Source organism: Perca fluviatilis, chromosome 4, assembly GCF_010015445.1.
Source record: "Perca fluviatilis chromosome 4, GENO_Pfluv_1.0, whole genome shotgun sequence".
Taxonomy (NCBI): domain Eukaryota; kingdom Metazoa; phylum Chordata; class Actinopteri; order Perciformes; family Percidae; genus Perca; species Perca fluviatilis.
Window position 1 is genome coordinate 22,909,354 of NC_053115.1, and position 16,151 is coordinate 22,925,504.

Consider the following 16,151-nt stretch of genomic DNA (forward strand, 5'->3'; position numbering starts at 1 on the left):
CTACTTCTTCCACCACTGAAGTAAATCATATGATTGACAGCTAGTAATTTCCTCACAACGGCCTACAATTCCCATCAACCCTTTCGGCAGGATTGTCGTAACCAGCCGTTGCCAACAACTACAAGCAGCCCATTAGGAGCCTGTCAGCGGTGTGTCGCCTGGTACTGCCGCTTCTTCCTTTGGCCTGATAACTGGAAACATGCTGTCCTTCGCCCTGAGACAACTCACACGGGTACGTGTGTCAAAAAGTACTGTTAACGTGTCATTGATTCCGTAACGGTCTGAGTTATCGCATCTGTACGGTCAAACTGTTCGCTAGCTTAACGTCAGTAACGTTACTAAAGTCGATGGGGTTTAACTAAATTGCACACGTGTGCTTGAGCAATTGTCACCAAGTCGAAGAATATTTTCGGCAGTTAACCGCTAACTATCTTTTCTGTCCTGTTCATATTGCATTTTTGACATATTTGTGGTTGTTAGTTAGCTGATAAGCTAGCAGGCTAGCATTCAGTGTATGTTAGCTAGCTACATGGCTGCAACTGTGTCCACGTAATGATGCAACAGCGGCTGCTCTGTTTCATCATCAACTGCAAGAACGAAAACTTTCAACGTAACTAGCTACCTCGCTAGACTAGTCAAAGTATTGTAACGACCGGCAGGATGCCGTTGTGTTGACTGTTCTGCACTGCAGTGCAAAGGATCATGGGACTATGTTATTAACGTTTCCTGTCCTAGTTTAAGTGTGTGGAAATTATGTTCTGTTAGTGTTTTCGTTATGCATTTATGTAGCCTGGGTTTTAGTCTTGATTTAGTGTTAATGTTTATTTACATTTAATAAATATTACATTTACTACATTTGAAGTGAAAAGCCATTTAAATACATATAAAGTGTAGCAAGTTCTTCACAGAATCCACACAAAGCGATAAGTGGCTTTGCAATTTAAAAATAAATAAATAAATAAACACTCAAAAGTAACATCGTTCACACAAACAGAATAGAGGAGCTGGAAAAAACGCTGTCATACATTTAATTATTTTACAGTAAGGAAACATCAGAGGCAGGATTAGAAATAGATAAAATTTCCAACCATTTCTATGATACTAACATACACCGAGAAGTAAAACAGGCTTAAATGCATAGATACATAGACAGATAAATAAATAGATGGATAAATAAAGCTACATTTAAAGCCAGACTAAAAATATAGAGATTTAGTTTGCTTTTAAACATATCAACATTCTCTGCTGCCCTCAGCTCCTCAGGAAGACTAGCTATAGTAATAGAAGGATGCCTTGCCATAGGTTTTTGTTTTGACTTTAGGGATAATTGAAAGGCCACTACTAGACGACCTGAGGGTTCTAGAGTGTTCATAGGCTATAAGCAAATCTTTGAGATAATTACGTAACAGATTTGGTAAGGCTGTATTTTTATCAAAACAAGTCATTGTTTCAGCATTGTCAGCAGATTCTTGCATGTTGAAGTATTTATTACTTTAGGGTAGCTACAAGGATAATGTAAGCTTAATTTTCCTGATGTGGATTTAATCTTAATTTATATGGTGAATCTAAGGTCAAAGGTCCACTCACCTTTTACTCTCAGTTGCCAGTTTATTAGGTAGCTTAAACTAATGATCAAACTCTAATATTCAATCTACTTTCATTCATACCAATGGGTTGGGGAAAAGCATTTGAAACACCTTTCAGTATAACCCATTACAATTCAACAGCACCACAGACAGCACCATTGAGTTAAAGAACACCTCTCTAAACCAGATCCAACTAAATCTGAACATTATAATCTTCATGTATTTATTGCAGGGTTGTAAATATTTCCTTTTATTTTAATTTGTTAATGTGCTGTGTTAATCATTTTTTATTTAACCTTATATGCTTCACAAAGATGTGCTTAAGTACAGGACTACATTACAATGTACAGTGGATTCTATTATTCTGGTAAATTATTATTATTATTATTATTATTATTATCTTCCGGTTATTAATAGTTGCCCAGTGATCTAATTTAAGAGATAACGTTTTGTAATTTTACAGCTTTTATTCAAACAAGTTGTTTGATTAGTTGAGACATTGGAGTGACAGAGGTGTTGGGGGAAAAAAAATAAAAGTTGGTTGAGGGCTATTAATATCCTAATTTTGACCTTTATGAAGTGACCCATTTTGAGATGGTGTGAATTTCATGTAGTTTCTCAGAAACAACTAGGCTATGGCAACTTTGTGCCAAAAATCTTGTGGCATGTATTCAGACCTAGTTTTATAAGTCACTGTCAGTGTGTTTTGAAGTTAACTATTAAACTGATTGATTCACATGCTTGCATGCTTTTTCTATTGGTGGTAATTGGTTAAGTGTGCATCTTCATTGAGTTTCCAAAGGACTCACAAGACTTTAATTTCTTTTTGGTTTAGGCATACAGTGTCCTGACATGATCTGTGTGTGAGAGAAAGACTTAAGTCCTTGTGCAGTTATTTCTTGTTGCGGTTTGTTAGTCTTCTGCTACTGCTTGATAATGTTTTACTGGTATGACCTAAATCTAGGCCTGCTACCACTAGACAGCTAGGTAAGTCAACTTGCCTGTGATGTAACCAAGAAACTCGATCAATTTACAATGTTAGGTTGATTTGGAAAGTTGCATTTTTTTATCCATGAAAAGGATCTGGGCAATATATCGATATTATATCGGTATTGTGATATGAGACTAGATATCGTCTTAGATTTTGGATATCGTAATATGGCATAAGTGTTGTCTTTTCCTGGTTTTAAAGGCTGCCTTACAGTAAAGTGATGTCATTTTCTGAACTTACCAGACTGTAGCTGTTCTATTATTTCCCTTTACCCACTTAGTCATTATATCTACATTACAGAGGATTATTTATCAAAAATCTCATTGTGTAAATATTTAGTGAAAGCACCAGTAGTCAACACTACAATATCGTTGCGTTATCAATATCGAGGTATTTGGTCAAAAATATCGTGATATTTGATTTTCTCCATATCACCCAGCCCTATTACATAGTACAGTATGAATCTTTGGTTATGTTGCGTACAATCACAATTCAGAGTAACTTACAAAATATGAATGAAAATGTGTGTGACTGCATACATACAGTGATGCCTCTGCTCCAGTCATTACATGATGTCAAAATCCATACTAAGGGCCCTATTTAAACGATCTGAAACGCAAGTAGCTTTGTGGGCGGATCTCGGGCGCTGTTGCTATTATACCGGCGGGATAAATGAGTCTTGCGCCCGACGCAAATCTAAAATGGGTTGGTCTGAAGTAGCTAGGTGTGGTTTGGGCGTAACGTGAAAATAACCAATCAGAGCGTCATCTCACATTCCCTTTAAGAGCAGGCGCGCTTGTTCCATGGCGGATTGCTATTATGAAGGCGGATTTGCCCGGCGCACGCCAGCGGGAGCTGTCCGGGATGCGGCAAAGTAATAAATGCCCGTCTTGTCCGGGTGGCGATGTTGCTGCTCCTCTCGGGCGCGGCTCCTCAAGCGTGGGCCTCCAAACGCACCACCTGCACCTGTTGTGCCCCTTCCTCCTCCCCCCACTCCATCTCCGTCCACCCGCTCCATCAGGAGCGCATCGCGCATTGCCACTCCCGGACCAGATTCCGCCGGAGTGTCCAATCCCGCCGTAGTTCAACATCACGTCTCCTTAAGTCCTCTAATATTTCCTCATTTATGTCATCAACACACATGATTCATGGAAATGTGTAAAACACAACAAGCCACAAAGAATGCTGCGACTTTTTGAGGACTGTACTGTAAAGTGCCTCCTGATCTATCCAAACGCATGAAGCGCATTTTCAGTAATATTTTTCTTTGTAATTATGTATGGTTTTCAAAAATGTGAACTGCTGTAGATGAGAGAAGTGTATGCGCGTTGTGCACACGCTACATTATGGCCAAGCATTCGTCTCTAAAATAGCATCTGAATAACGCGCTACTGACTTTAGACTAGCGCTACTGACTTTAGACTAGGTTTTTCCTGGTCAGTGGCGGAATTGTTTTCTGAAACTGCAAAATAGTACCACGTAACGTTTGCGCCGGAACACGTCTCCTCTTTTCGCTGAACCGCCCCCGGGAGCGCAAATACATTCCCTAATTTACCGACGTACGTCTGTGGAGGTCCGCTGTGAGTCGGGTGCAAAATAGGAATGATACATGCGTCGGTGTACAAAGGCAATTGCGCTGAGTGCAAGATAGGGCCCTAAAAGTACTCCTATGTTTCCGTGCTGTGTACTGAAAGATTAGAGATTTTTTTTGCAGGGCATTTTTTTTCAAGTCCTGCAGCCCTTTGGTCCATAACTCTACTTACTCTACTTATCATGCTTTCGTTTGAAGTTCTGAGGAAAAGATTTACTGCTGCTTTTCCAACTTTTCTTAAAAGTTACAGTCAACAGAGGTTGACTCATTTGGAAATGACATGCTGCTTTTCCAAAAAAACAAACCATTTTTGTTTATACAGTATGTTGCTAACATGAACCAACAGAGTGGTACTGGTGCATTCAGTATTACCCAGCAATACACGTGGATGTTTTTTATTTATTTATTTTTTTACCTTTTTAAATTGGCTCAGAAATAGTTTGCAGTGACACCCTAAACACAGCCTGTCTGGCTTCATCACCTCCCACACCAAAACCACTACAATTCCAATTTAATGCTTTTGTACTCCTCAGATTTTGACAAAGACTAACACTGTCCCAGCTTAGTTATTCTTTAGCTCTTTGAATTTAGTTTTATTCTTTTAACAGGAGCACATATGTTTCTGCCCGGTTTCATGGCTTCATCAATATTTTTTTCATCAGCAATGTTTATAAGTTGCTTGGAGCTACTCTTATTCCATTAAAGATGACTGCCACTTCCCTAAAAAAAAAATCAAGTGTTACGCATGTAAAACACACATCAAACAAATAAACATCGGTCAGTGTCTTGGGGATATCTCGCACTAGTGCAAGTACCTCATGCGTGTTTTAAGCCGTTTTGCTTTTGTTTGCTTTCATCTTTATGAATACAAAAACCTTCTGCATCCAAATAAAACATAGGTATGTGTGTACAATGATTTAGTGAGTGTTTCAAAGGATAACTGCATTAAATAAACCATAATTGTACTTAAAACAATGCCAAACACATGCTAGTTCAGGCTTCTTAAATGTGAGGATGTGCTGCTTTTCATATTGCTTTTCATATTGGATTTCTGGGTGATTCTATGGGGATTATAGGATAGGCAAAAATAAACCTTGGCTTCAGCCTATTCCTTTTTCGGTTACAGTGGAAATAATTGTTTCTTTCATGTATGTTAACCAAAATAAAATAATTCATATCTTTTGTAAATCGAATATTTAACTATGGAAAAGGTCATATTTGGCCATGGGAAATTATACCAGGCATTTTGCACTAGTTTGACATTTTATAGACAAAATTTATAAATTAACTAATAAAATAATTGGCAGATTAATTGATAATGATAATCAGTAGTTGCAACAGCCCAAGTTTAGTCCAGTTTGCTACACCTGCCAGACAGCCCTTTCCAATTTCTTTCAATTTACTGTAAATTGAAAACCAACATTAACTGATTTACTATCCTGTTACTGGTGATTTTAAAATAAAGGACGTTTTTATGACTGATTTAGCCATATTTGTGTGTCCTGAACAAGATTTTACAATGCAGGAAAACCCAGTTAAGTATTTCTCTTTTTGATTTCGCAAACTGTGGCCTTGACAGGACTGGACGATGAGAGGGTTGTTGGCACAGGCGCACAGGCGCACCGCGACGATGCCAACCGTACAATCCACAGCATGTATCTAGACTCTGAGGCACCAGGAAGCCCAGTGTATAACTCTCTCACTATCCTCACTATCACCACAAGAAGTGTTGTAGAAAGATTACAGCATAAATGTATCGTTTCACCGCCTACACCTCCTGAAGATTGGCTTTGTCGGCGGCATCGCTTAAGCCTCTGATTGTCACCCTGAAAAGCCCTTTGACCCAAATAGAGTGGAGTTGCCAAGGGCTCAGCCTCCGTCCCTTCACGCCTCTTCACCCCATCCAAATTTTTCAGTCTAGTGTTATCTAGACTGAATCACAGGGCAATTTGTAACAGACTGCCCTGCTATTAGTTAGTGACAGGGAAAGAGGCAACTATGTGTCAGACTGACGGATGCTGCTGCCCTGTTGACACATCTTCTCTCTAACCTTACATATCTTCTTTTTTTTCTTCACTGTTTCTTCTCTTTTGTCCCGTCTGTTTTGCTTCTGTTACCTGGCTGATTGTTGTTTGGTATAGCCACTGGTGGACAGCAGTCATCTGTAAAATTGACTCGCCTCAGGAGCTGCTTCAGGAAATGGGGAAAAAATATCACAGAACTTTGATTAATGAAATGATTTTCTTCCTCCCTTTTTCTTCTCCGCCATTGGTCTTTGGGCACAGATGTTTGACAGGAACGGTTTAACTGCCAACAGTTACCTTATCATTGTCATGCAGTGCATCTGTGACTCTGCCATTATCTCAATCAATCAATTTTTATTTGTGTAATGTAATCCTTCTCATGCTTGGCGCCCAGGTTGATGTGGCCTATCCCGCCCCTTTTCTTACAGCACAGTTTTCATCAGGTTCACCTTCAAACGACACCATCATCTGTCGCCTAAAAATAGTCCCACTGTGACACATTTGGTGCTTGTATCTTGGCTCTCACTTTTCTTGGATCAGTTTATCTTGTGTTTATTAATTAATCTCCCGTAATGATCAGTGCTGGGAAATGAGGCAGGAAAGCACAGAGGCAGACCACAGGGACTGACCTGTGTGGTTTGTTTAAGGCCAGTGCTGGCCTGTTTGGATGCAATGGAAGTGATATAGATGACAAGGTGAACTAATAAAAACGCCCCATGAGGGCTACTTGGGGGAGCGTGCTTAGCAGCGTAAGGTGACAAGACAGGTACAGGACGAGGATGGGAAAAGCAAAGCAACGGTGAGGAGGAGGGAGAGGCACTCCTGTCTTTTCTGTCGTCAGTAGCGCTATAACCATGGCTTGTGTTAGGTTTTTCTGCCACTGCTTTCCTTGGCCTTGGTGTGTCCCAGCAAAAGCGCAGACAGCGAAGGACAGTTCCCGTCAAGATTTAATGACCCATGTGATTTTTCAGCGAGAAACTTGTCCTCAGAGGCAACCCGAACTGTCTCCCCAGGCTCTAAGCTCTTCCAGAGCTCTTTTTTCACCACCAACACTGCCATCGGTGACAAAAGGCCAAAGACTGTTGGAAATCAGCCATTAATGTGCCAGTTGGCTCCCCTGGTGTGTCACCCACTGCCCCCTCTGCCACCCTGGGGAGCAGATGCAGAGGTGGAGAGTAGAGCGGGGCCTAACGGCGATAAAGTAGAGTAACTTTCTGCAAGCAGTTCCTCAGGATGAAGTGCTCTTATTAACATTTTTTTATTTTACAAAGGATGTTTAATTATGAAACTATTTCTGCCCAACATTAACCTTCTTGAATTTTTATCCTAAAATGTGGAAAAGCTACAGAGTTTGGTTATTTGCTAGATTTACAGTGCAATAAAGACTGCACAAGATGAAGTACCCAAACATTTTTTACACCACATGGAAAAGGCATAAATTGCGGGGTTTTTTTTCCATATGGGTGTCCTTAACGAGTGCTGAGCATTGTGTTAATTACTTTTTAATGGTGCTATTAAAGGGGGTTGTCCCTCATAGCCCAGCACACCTGTACAGATTATAACTATAGGTTGGCAGTGGTGGGATTGATCTCAACACAGAGTCATCATCATATTGTTGATTAAATGATGGGAGAGAGTCAATTTGTTCCGAATGCAATCAACCTGTCAGGGATTTGTATCTTCTATTTTCTGAGGGTTCTCCCGCACAGTGCCCTCCCTGTTGATTGGGGATTATAAAGGGAAGGCATAGTGCATACAAGTACCAAGATTTAAGCCAGTGTAGGATTCATGTTTAACTTAAAAAAAGAGACTGAGAATTGTATGGACTCTGCACACTTGCATGATCACGCATTGCAGCAGCAGTAGAACTCGCCATCCCCCAGTCAAGATTAGATAAGCAGGAAGTGCTGAATCTGTTCTCTATATGCCTCCTTCGGTACACTGAGGCTGTAAAAGTCAGTCCCTCAGTTTGTAGAAGTGCTGATAGAGGCATAATTGAACAACCATGCCGATTGTTGATATCGTGCAAATACACCAGCTTCTAATTATTCTGGGCTACAAATTGGAGTGTATGAGGAACAGAGGAGGGGACTTGAAATGTCCCATTTTTTTTTTTTTTACAAAATATGTAAAATGATCAAATATATTCTGTAGAAAAATAATGCTCCATGTAACATGTCTCTTCATTACATTCTGGTCCCTCTTTATGAGTGAAGCGCCACACAGTTTAATCTTCATAGATAATGTAACTCCAAAATGCATATATTAATGTTTTTCCTCTTCTTCACACCCACATTTAATATTTTTTCACTTGCTAAAATCAAATCAAAAACATTGCAGCTGCAACACATACTGCAGTCCTATTCTTTTACTGTACTTCTATCAAAGTTATGGCAAATTGCAGTGCAGTAGTAAGATTTTTGTTAAATAGCTAAATCTGTAGGATGAAAAATAAAATCTTCCCAAACCATGGCAACTTATGTCAGTCCTCACGAGATCCATTTTAGTGCAATGATCCAGTATTAGAAAATGTGTTTAGGATAACTATATCTGTACAAAACTAAAAGATCCTTTTTTTTTCTCTCCCTCATCATGCCCTCCAACACTGCAACTTTTCTTCTGCTCATAGCCACTGTGCCAGCGAGCCTCAGTTCGTCTCAGTGTACGTGGCCAGCAGTCCCACGCTGCCAACCATACAGTGGATGAAGATCGTCCGTGGACAGGCCAGGAAAGCCTGGCTCAGGACGACCCTGAGATGTGGGATCTGCTGCTAAAGGAGAAGGACAGGCAGTGCCGCGGCTTGGAGCTCATTGCATCTGAGGTAAAATGTCTTTCACGGATGATTTTTTTAATTTTGGTTTAAGTATACTAAATCTTATTCTACTTAATTGAACAGTTTACAGAGATATGGGAAGAATGGGCTGCAAAGGAAGGGGGTTGACATAAAACGTTCTCAGACCTTATTATAAACCTAATGTAGGATGTTAGGATAACTTTGTATGCAGCTTATTGAATGTTTAAATCAAAACTGTCTTCCTCAAGACATTTTCTGGTTTTAGATGCTTGCTAGGCCAGTGAAACTATGACCTTCTGGCTCAAACATACAAATAATAAAACCGATATGAACTCTGACAAGCTTCTTTTTTTTTTTTTTTTTTTTTTTTTTTTTTTAATAAAAAAAAGACAACAAATTCATATCAAGCTATATTCAAACTTGGCTAAACATGAAAACGTCCACAGGATACAGTACGTTCTTTAAGCAAGAATAGCTCAGTTGTTACAGAAACATTTGGGTTACTCTTTGTTTTCATTCCAAGGCTGAATGGTGTGAAATGGAAACTTTTACTATTCAAAAGAGCCGAAGAGGTTTTATCTTGTATTGTTCTTTCTCCTGTTTTTCGCCACAGTAGTTGTTCAGTAGAGTATATCGGCCCCCTCTCTACACAAAGCCTGACCGCTCTAGTGTGAGATAAAGCTGATATCTTCATTCCACCTCCTCCCTCTCACTCTACAAGCCACATCACAGCACAGGCATTCCTTGAATAAAAGACATACATTTTAACACACACACTGCAAGACACTGAAGCAAATGCATTTGCTTTTGTAATATATGCACAGTTGTCATAATGAAAGAGGGATGCAGGAGAGAGCTTTCACTGGAGCTGTTATCTCCCTTGATCTCCTCTTGGCTTCTAGGTGAATCATTAGCATAAATAACACACACACACACACACACACACACACACACACACACACACACACACACACACACACACACACACACACACACACACACACACACACACACACCTCAACTAGGGAGAGAGTGTGGAGACAAACTGTACTTTTTGTTTTTGTGTATGTTTTGTGTTTATTACTGCCCAATGTGATACTATACGGTGTATACAATAGTGTTGTGTCAGGCCATACCAAAAGCAGTACAGTATCCATAGTTACACATTCAGGGATGCATTTGTGCAGTATATGTAGAAGGTAATCACTCCTTATGTTTATAGTTAAGTATCATGTACAATGTTTCAATGAGATTTACAAAGCCTCATGCAAATACGTATGTCCCAATACCATTTTTTTGTGCGCTCAATCTCAATTTCAGTCTCATTTATTTAACATGGTACTCTATTTTTTCAAATCCCATTTTAATGTATTGTTTTGACATGATATAGCTACATACAGTAGGCTTACTATAGAATGATATTTTATGCTTTCCCTTTAATATTTTTTTATAATGTGCCATACTGTAAATGTTTGTATAATATCTCTGGGGAGAGGAGAGCAGTGGCGTGTGGATCTGTTGTGGCAGGAAGGTTTTCAGAGAGGATGCAGCATGAACAAAATACTTACTCCTCAAAAAAGCAATGGAGAAAATCTCAGGAGTAGAAATTCAAAGAGAGTTATTATGTAAAAGCTGTAGGTGGAAAATGACAATGTTTTTTTAGCCAACAGTCCAAAACCTAAAGATATTTAGATATATTATCACAAAGACAAACTGAAAATCCTTACATTTGAGAAGCTAGAACAAAGTAATTTTTGGTATTTTTGCTTAAATTATGACATAATGAAATAGTTAAGCAAATTATTAATGAAAATTGGTCTAGCTCTAATGTAGAAAATCCAGTCCAGTAAAATGAATGAAAAGAATAAGTCTGTCAATGAGTGAGTCCAATATCAGTTACTGGTATTGTATATTTAACAGAAATATTTAACATGTCTGTCTTAACTTCCAGCACACAGACAAGATATAAAGTAAAACTTTTGGGTAATTATACTGCAGCAAACCATACTCACTAAAATGTGTTTTTCTTGGAAAATGCATTGCAAAGTGTTTTAAAAAAGGCCACACCAATGTATCTCAGCATGTGCAGAAAAGTTTATTACATTATCTTGTATCCCCCAGCAGCGAGGCGATAAGCATTGTGAAGTGCAGAATGTTAGTCAATGGAAGTCCAGAGGTTCAATACTGTAATGATTGCCTTTAGCTGGAGGGGGATTTCTCACTATCACTTAACAGACTTTAATTTGCCGTCCTTGTCCCTTCTGTCCACTCGCGCCATTGATCTGAGTGTGTGTTTGCTTGTGTGTGTGTGTTCTCACCACAGAATTTCTGCAGTCGAGCAGCTCTGGAAGCTCTGGGCTCCTGTCTGAACAACAAATACTCTGAAGGCTACCCAGGGAGAAGGTGAGTGTGTTTATTCGGCCACACCCCAGCTTATTAATACTGTTGATATTCTCCGCTTTAGGATATTTGTTACAGACATGCACACATAAACACACACATATAGAGTGTGTTCTCTAGCTTGCCCTGTAATAGTACATGCCAACCACACAGCAAATAATCCACAGCTTTTGCTTAGCCAAAGACGATTCCTGAGGGAATACATTGGAAGAATTCAGTGCCCAGGCTGATAGTTGCATGTTTTCTATTTCCAGTTTTATTTCTATTATTTCCCTTAGATAATACACATTTATCAGCAGAAAACGGAGATCTGACCTGTTTGGAAATGCTTCTCATTTGATACCTTTTGATTCCTGGAATACAAGCCTACCATAAATCTCCCTCCCACTGAATGTGTTTTTACCCCACATCCTACTCAGCTGCTGTTTGCACTTTAATGTAATGAAACAAAAGGATGATCTCATTGAGTGAGTGTTTAGTACAGTAGCCATCTGTTGCTCCTTCATCTGTAATTCCACTGAAAAGGTTTGATGAGCATTTTTACCTGATATGTCCTAGATCTGCTGTGGTAGTTTTGGGTTAACATTGGTCTATATTGCTCTATATGTTTGTGACCAACAGCGCAATTTGTGGCAAATGTATGATTGGTAACAGCAGTGGCGGGCCGTGTATTTTACACCTGGGCCCTCAGTACTATCCTACAGCTATTAAACAACCTTTGAATAACCTCACCATGACACTAGGACATTATCATGTGGAATAAAGTGCTTTAACACAAGGCTCAACACCTAGAGAGTTTCAATACACTATTGCAGAGACATAAATACACGGTGACTGAAGCCATCACTTTCACAGTATGGCAGGGTGCTGCATCACATATAATCCAAATGAATGTAATTATCAAAGAAACAACCGGTCACATTTACTGATACGATGACCACAAAGCAATCAAAAACACAAATAACCCAATCGGCGATCAACAGGCTTCCCCATAAATCCCAGCCGAGCTGCTGGGGCTCAACAACACACATGCCACCACGCACAAACAAAGGCACAGCAGCCACTGACACTGCTCAAACCTTCAACACCAGCACCAAACAATCTAAAGCAAGCAGTAATAGCTAGTAAAATAACTTTGCTAAAATTCAGAAAAATCCATTAAACTTACCAAAAGCTGTTCATCATTTGAAGAAAAAGTACATCCTCCTAACTTTACATCTAAAACTCTAAACTAACTTAAACTAACGTTACTGCTACGGTTCTGTGATGCTAGCTAGTTTGGCTTCTTGGCTACCGTATACTAACTGGTCTGAAAAATGCAGACGTAGTTGGGTAGCTGTCAAAGAATACGCCCAAAAGGGCAAACTTGAAATTTGATTGGCTAAAGAATATGACAATCAACAACATTGTCTCCTATTTGTTTAAACAGCAGAGGGATTCACTCGAAATTCTCAAGGCCTCAGAGTAGATTTTTCACATAAATAATATAAAGCAGCTATAGGCAATGCTATTGTATGTACAATATATCAAATGACAGTGTGAAAGGGCTCACTTGTAGTGATGAACCTACAGAAGCTGCTCAGCACCAAACATCAGATAAACAAGTTTAGTGACTAGCTGGTGAACATAGTGGAGCATTTAGTAGCTAAAAAGCCAGATATTTCCCTCAGGAGTTGGTAGAAACCAAAAACTGAGCTCAAAGAAAGTGAATATTGGACTTGCATTCACCAGTTGGCCAGAATCACGACTCCAAATGAATGATAATGTTGCTCTGTAGCTGCTGGATGTGTAAATAAACAACTCCATGTCAACTTAAAAGGTAATATGTAAATGTTGTGTTCGTGACTTGTTTTTGCTGCCCCCAAGTAGCCAACCCCCAGCTATTTCAGATTTAAATTGAATAATATTAAAGCTTAATCCAGCAGGTTATTTGCAGGAGTGATGCATCTGTTGCTAAATGGGCTATGGATGTCGTTTTCTTTCATCTATGCTCTCAGATACTATGGTGGAGCAGAAGTGGTCGACCAAATTGAGCTGCTGTGTCAGAAACGAGCCTTGGAGGCCTTTGACCTGGACCCAGCTCTGTGGGGTGTCAACGTCCAGCCGTACTCTGGCTCACCCGCTAACTTTGCGGTCTACACTGCCGTGCTCAACCCCCATGACCGCATCATGGGCCTGGACCTGCCCGACGGAGGACAGTGAGTAGTCACTGCTTTTTTTCCTAACTTGACCTGCACCCTGTCACTTATTTTTTTTCTTTCTTACCCTCCCTCTTCTCTGAACTGCCCCATTTTCTTTCTCTGTCTACACTAGTGTGTCATTTGCACCTGCAAAATCAAGTTGTTTAAATTGTAATGTACCTTCTTCCTGCTGTTTACATCTTCCTCTTTTTCACCCCAGTCTGACCCATGGCTACATGTCCGATGTGAAGAGGATCTCAGCAACCTCAATCTATTTTGAGTCCATGCCTTACAAGCTAAATGTAAGTAGAGATGCCTTCTACTTATATCAACTAACAACAGTTGTTGACTGTCTTATACCAGTTAATAACCATCCATTACTTTGGTAATGATGAGGAAGAGTATCACCAGTAAAGTATTTATAGAGAAACTACACTAAGACTTTGTGTAAATGTTTGCTAGTGAATATGTTGTACAGTATGTTGTTTATAAGGTTTTTTTTTTTTGTATCTTGCTGTCATTAGGTTGGCAATATAATACACAATGATTTGAGTCTGCCTCATCAGCAGTTATCAAATGTGAAGCTTGGAGTAACACACAAACCCTTGTGCAAGTTGTTTTTTGAATTGATTTTATTGCTTTTCATTTTGTTAATACAGAACAAACATATAGATGCATGTTAATTAATGATATAACATTTGGTGCAACTTATCTTTATATAGAGTCCTAGTCATGGCTTTGTGGTTGGTTTTGTACTTTTCCCATTTTTCATGAAACGCTGAGTTCTTCCATGCAATATGACTTTGCTAAACTTTAATGACATCAGTCTTGGTGTTGTATGTTTTCCTGTGTCAGATTTAGGGATGGGCATTCGATTACATTTTCTTAGTCGGATCGTCGGGAGAATTAACGATCGACTATCGATTAATCATTAATATTTTTATATTAAAATTAATTATTTATTAAACTTTTTATAAGTTAAAAATGCAATGAAAATACAGCGTGTTTTTCATCGATGATATCTTAATTACAAGAAGAAGAACTTGTGGCAGTTAAACTGGAGGTTATAGATATAGGTTATAGATATATGCGCTGCGGTGCTCTGAAGCAGCAGAACCTGCAGCTGCGAGCCGGTGTTCTTAAACAGAGACCCTCGTTTGTTCCAAAATAATAAATAAAAAGAATCATGTTAAATAATAACTTAACCAAAAACAGATCTGACAGGTTTTGTCAAAATGTAACTCAAAACTATCCAAGGCACGGGACAAAGCCTAATAACAAAGTAACCAGTAGGCTAACTCAGATACAACTTCTGCACCAGTCTACTGATTTTTGTTGAGAAAGATAAGCATGTTGACATGATGTGGGGTCAGACGCGACCGCTACCTGGTGACCGTCAGTCCAGCCGCCGAAAACACCCGCGTTGCCGGGATGCACAGGTACCTCCACGCTAACTTGGCCAGCCCGAGGAACCTTATTTCGTTCTTCGTAGTGAGTTTCTACCAGTCTGGTGATGGTACGTCGTGACTGAATGTGATATGCTGGTTCCATTATCCATGTCAATGAACTTGCAGATCCCTTGGGTAATTTTCTCTGCTCGTTGTGCATCGCAGCTCCTCCGTGCTAACATCGAGTTTATGCTAGGTTGAGACTGAGAGCAGGGTTCACCGCGGCCGCCACCGACATTAACCAGGGTCGGATGCACTTTGCTTAGTGGTAGGCTACATCATTTGAGTCGTGGCCGTGTTGTACTTATACACGGCATCAGTGTTTGCAGTGAACTAAGTCGTTTTTTTAAATCAAAATGGTCCCATGCCACACTTCGCCGTGTCCTCTTCGTGATTATTTTTAAAATCAAAATGGAAACTCGCAGCCAGATAACTGAGTATGGAGTCAAATATTGCCCCCCGGGTGGTAAAATGTTTAATTGCTGCCACACTGTGAAATTCATTTCATTGCTTCAAGACTCACACTACACAACGCAACCAGCATTAGTTTAATCGATAACAAATTAACGTGATCGACTAAATTCTTAATAATCAATTATCGATCGTCGAGTAATCATGCCCATCCCTAGTCAAGATTACCTAAATATAGCACAACACATTTCTTCATTTTCTTGACATTCCCAAAATGGTAGGAGAATGAGCCACATTGTTCATGCAGTTTTTTAAAACTACTTCTACATTTACTTAAATAACAAGAAGAAAGAACAAGAAATTACAAGCACAAATATCTAATTGTATTCCAAATATTTAAGGCTTGGTTTCTCTTAAAAAAAAAACAACATGTAATAAGATATTGATTTAAATAAATAGAGAAGAAGGGGAACATTTAGGGAAAAGCTGTGATCCCTTTTCAGGGAAATCCTGTTTGCTTATGTGCCCCCACAGGGATGACACAAGGCATTATGGGTAGGGAATCAGTATCTAACGCAACAAAACTTCAGCCCAACAATTGCTTGCTGGCATGTGACAGAGGTGCATAAACGCAGGTGTTTTGGTTGATTATAATGGCCTCTTCACTCACAATGCAACCATACAGTCCTATTAGTTTAGTAGAATACGTAGAACATTTAATGTGCT

At 39.4% G+C, this 16,151-nt stretch overlaps 1 protein-coding gene across 1 annotated transcript in view; it reads left to right on the forward strand.

Annotated features, from left to right (window-relative positions):
• The first annotated feature begins 82 nt into the window (after positions 1-82).
• Positions 83-16,151, forward strand: part of shmt2 (serine hydroxymethyltransferase 2 (mitochondrial)) — a 26,132-nt gene continuing 10,063 nt past the window's right edge. The window contains exons 1-5 of the mRNA XM_039798335.1: positions 83-232; positions 8,822-9,013; positions 11,310-11,389; positions 13,384-13,584; positions 13,787-13,868. Of these exons, the coding sequence (XP_039654269.1) occupies positions 200-232; positions 8,822-9,013; positions 11,310-11,389; positions 13,384-13,584; positions 13,787-13,868 (588 nt within the window). The 5' untranslated portion in view covers positions 83-199. The remainder of the gene's footprint in view (positions 233-8,821; positions 9,014-11,309; positions 11,390-13,383; positions 13,585-13,786; positions 13,869-16,151) is intronic.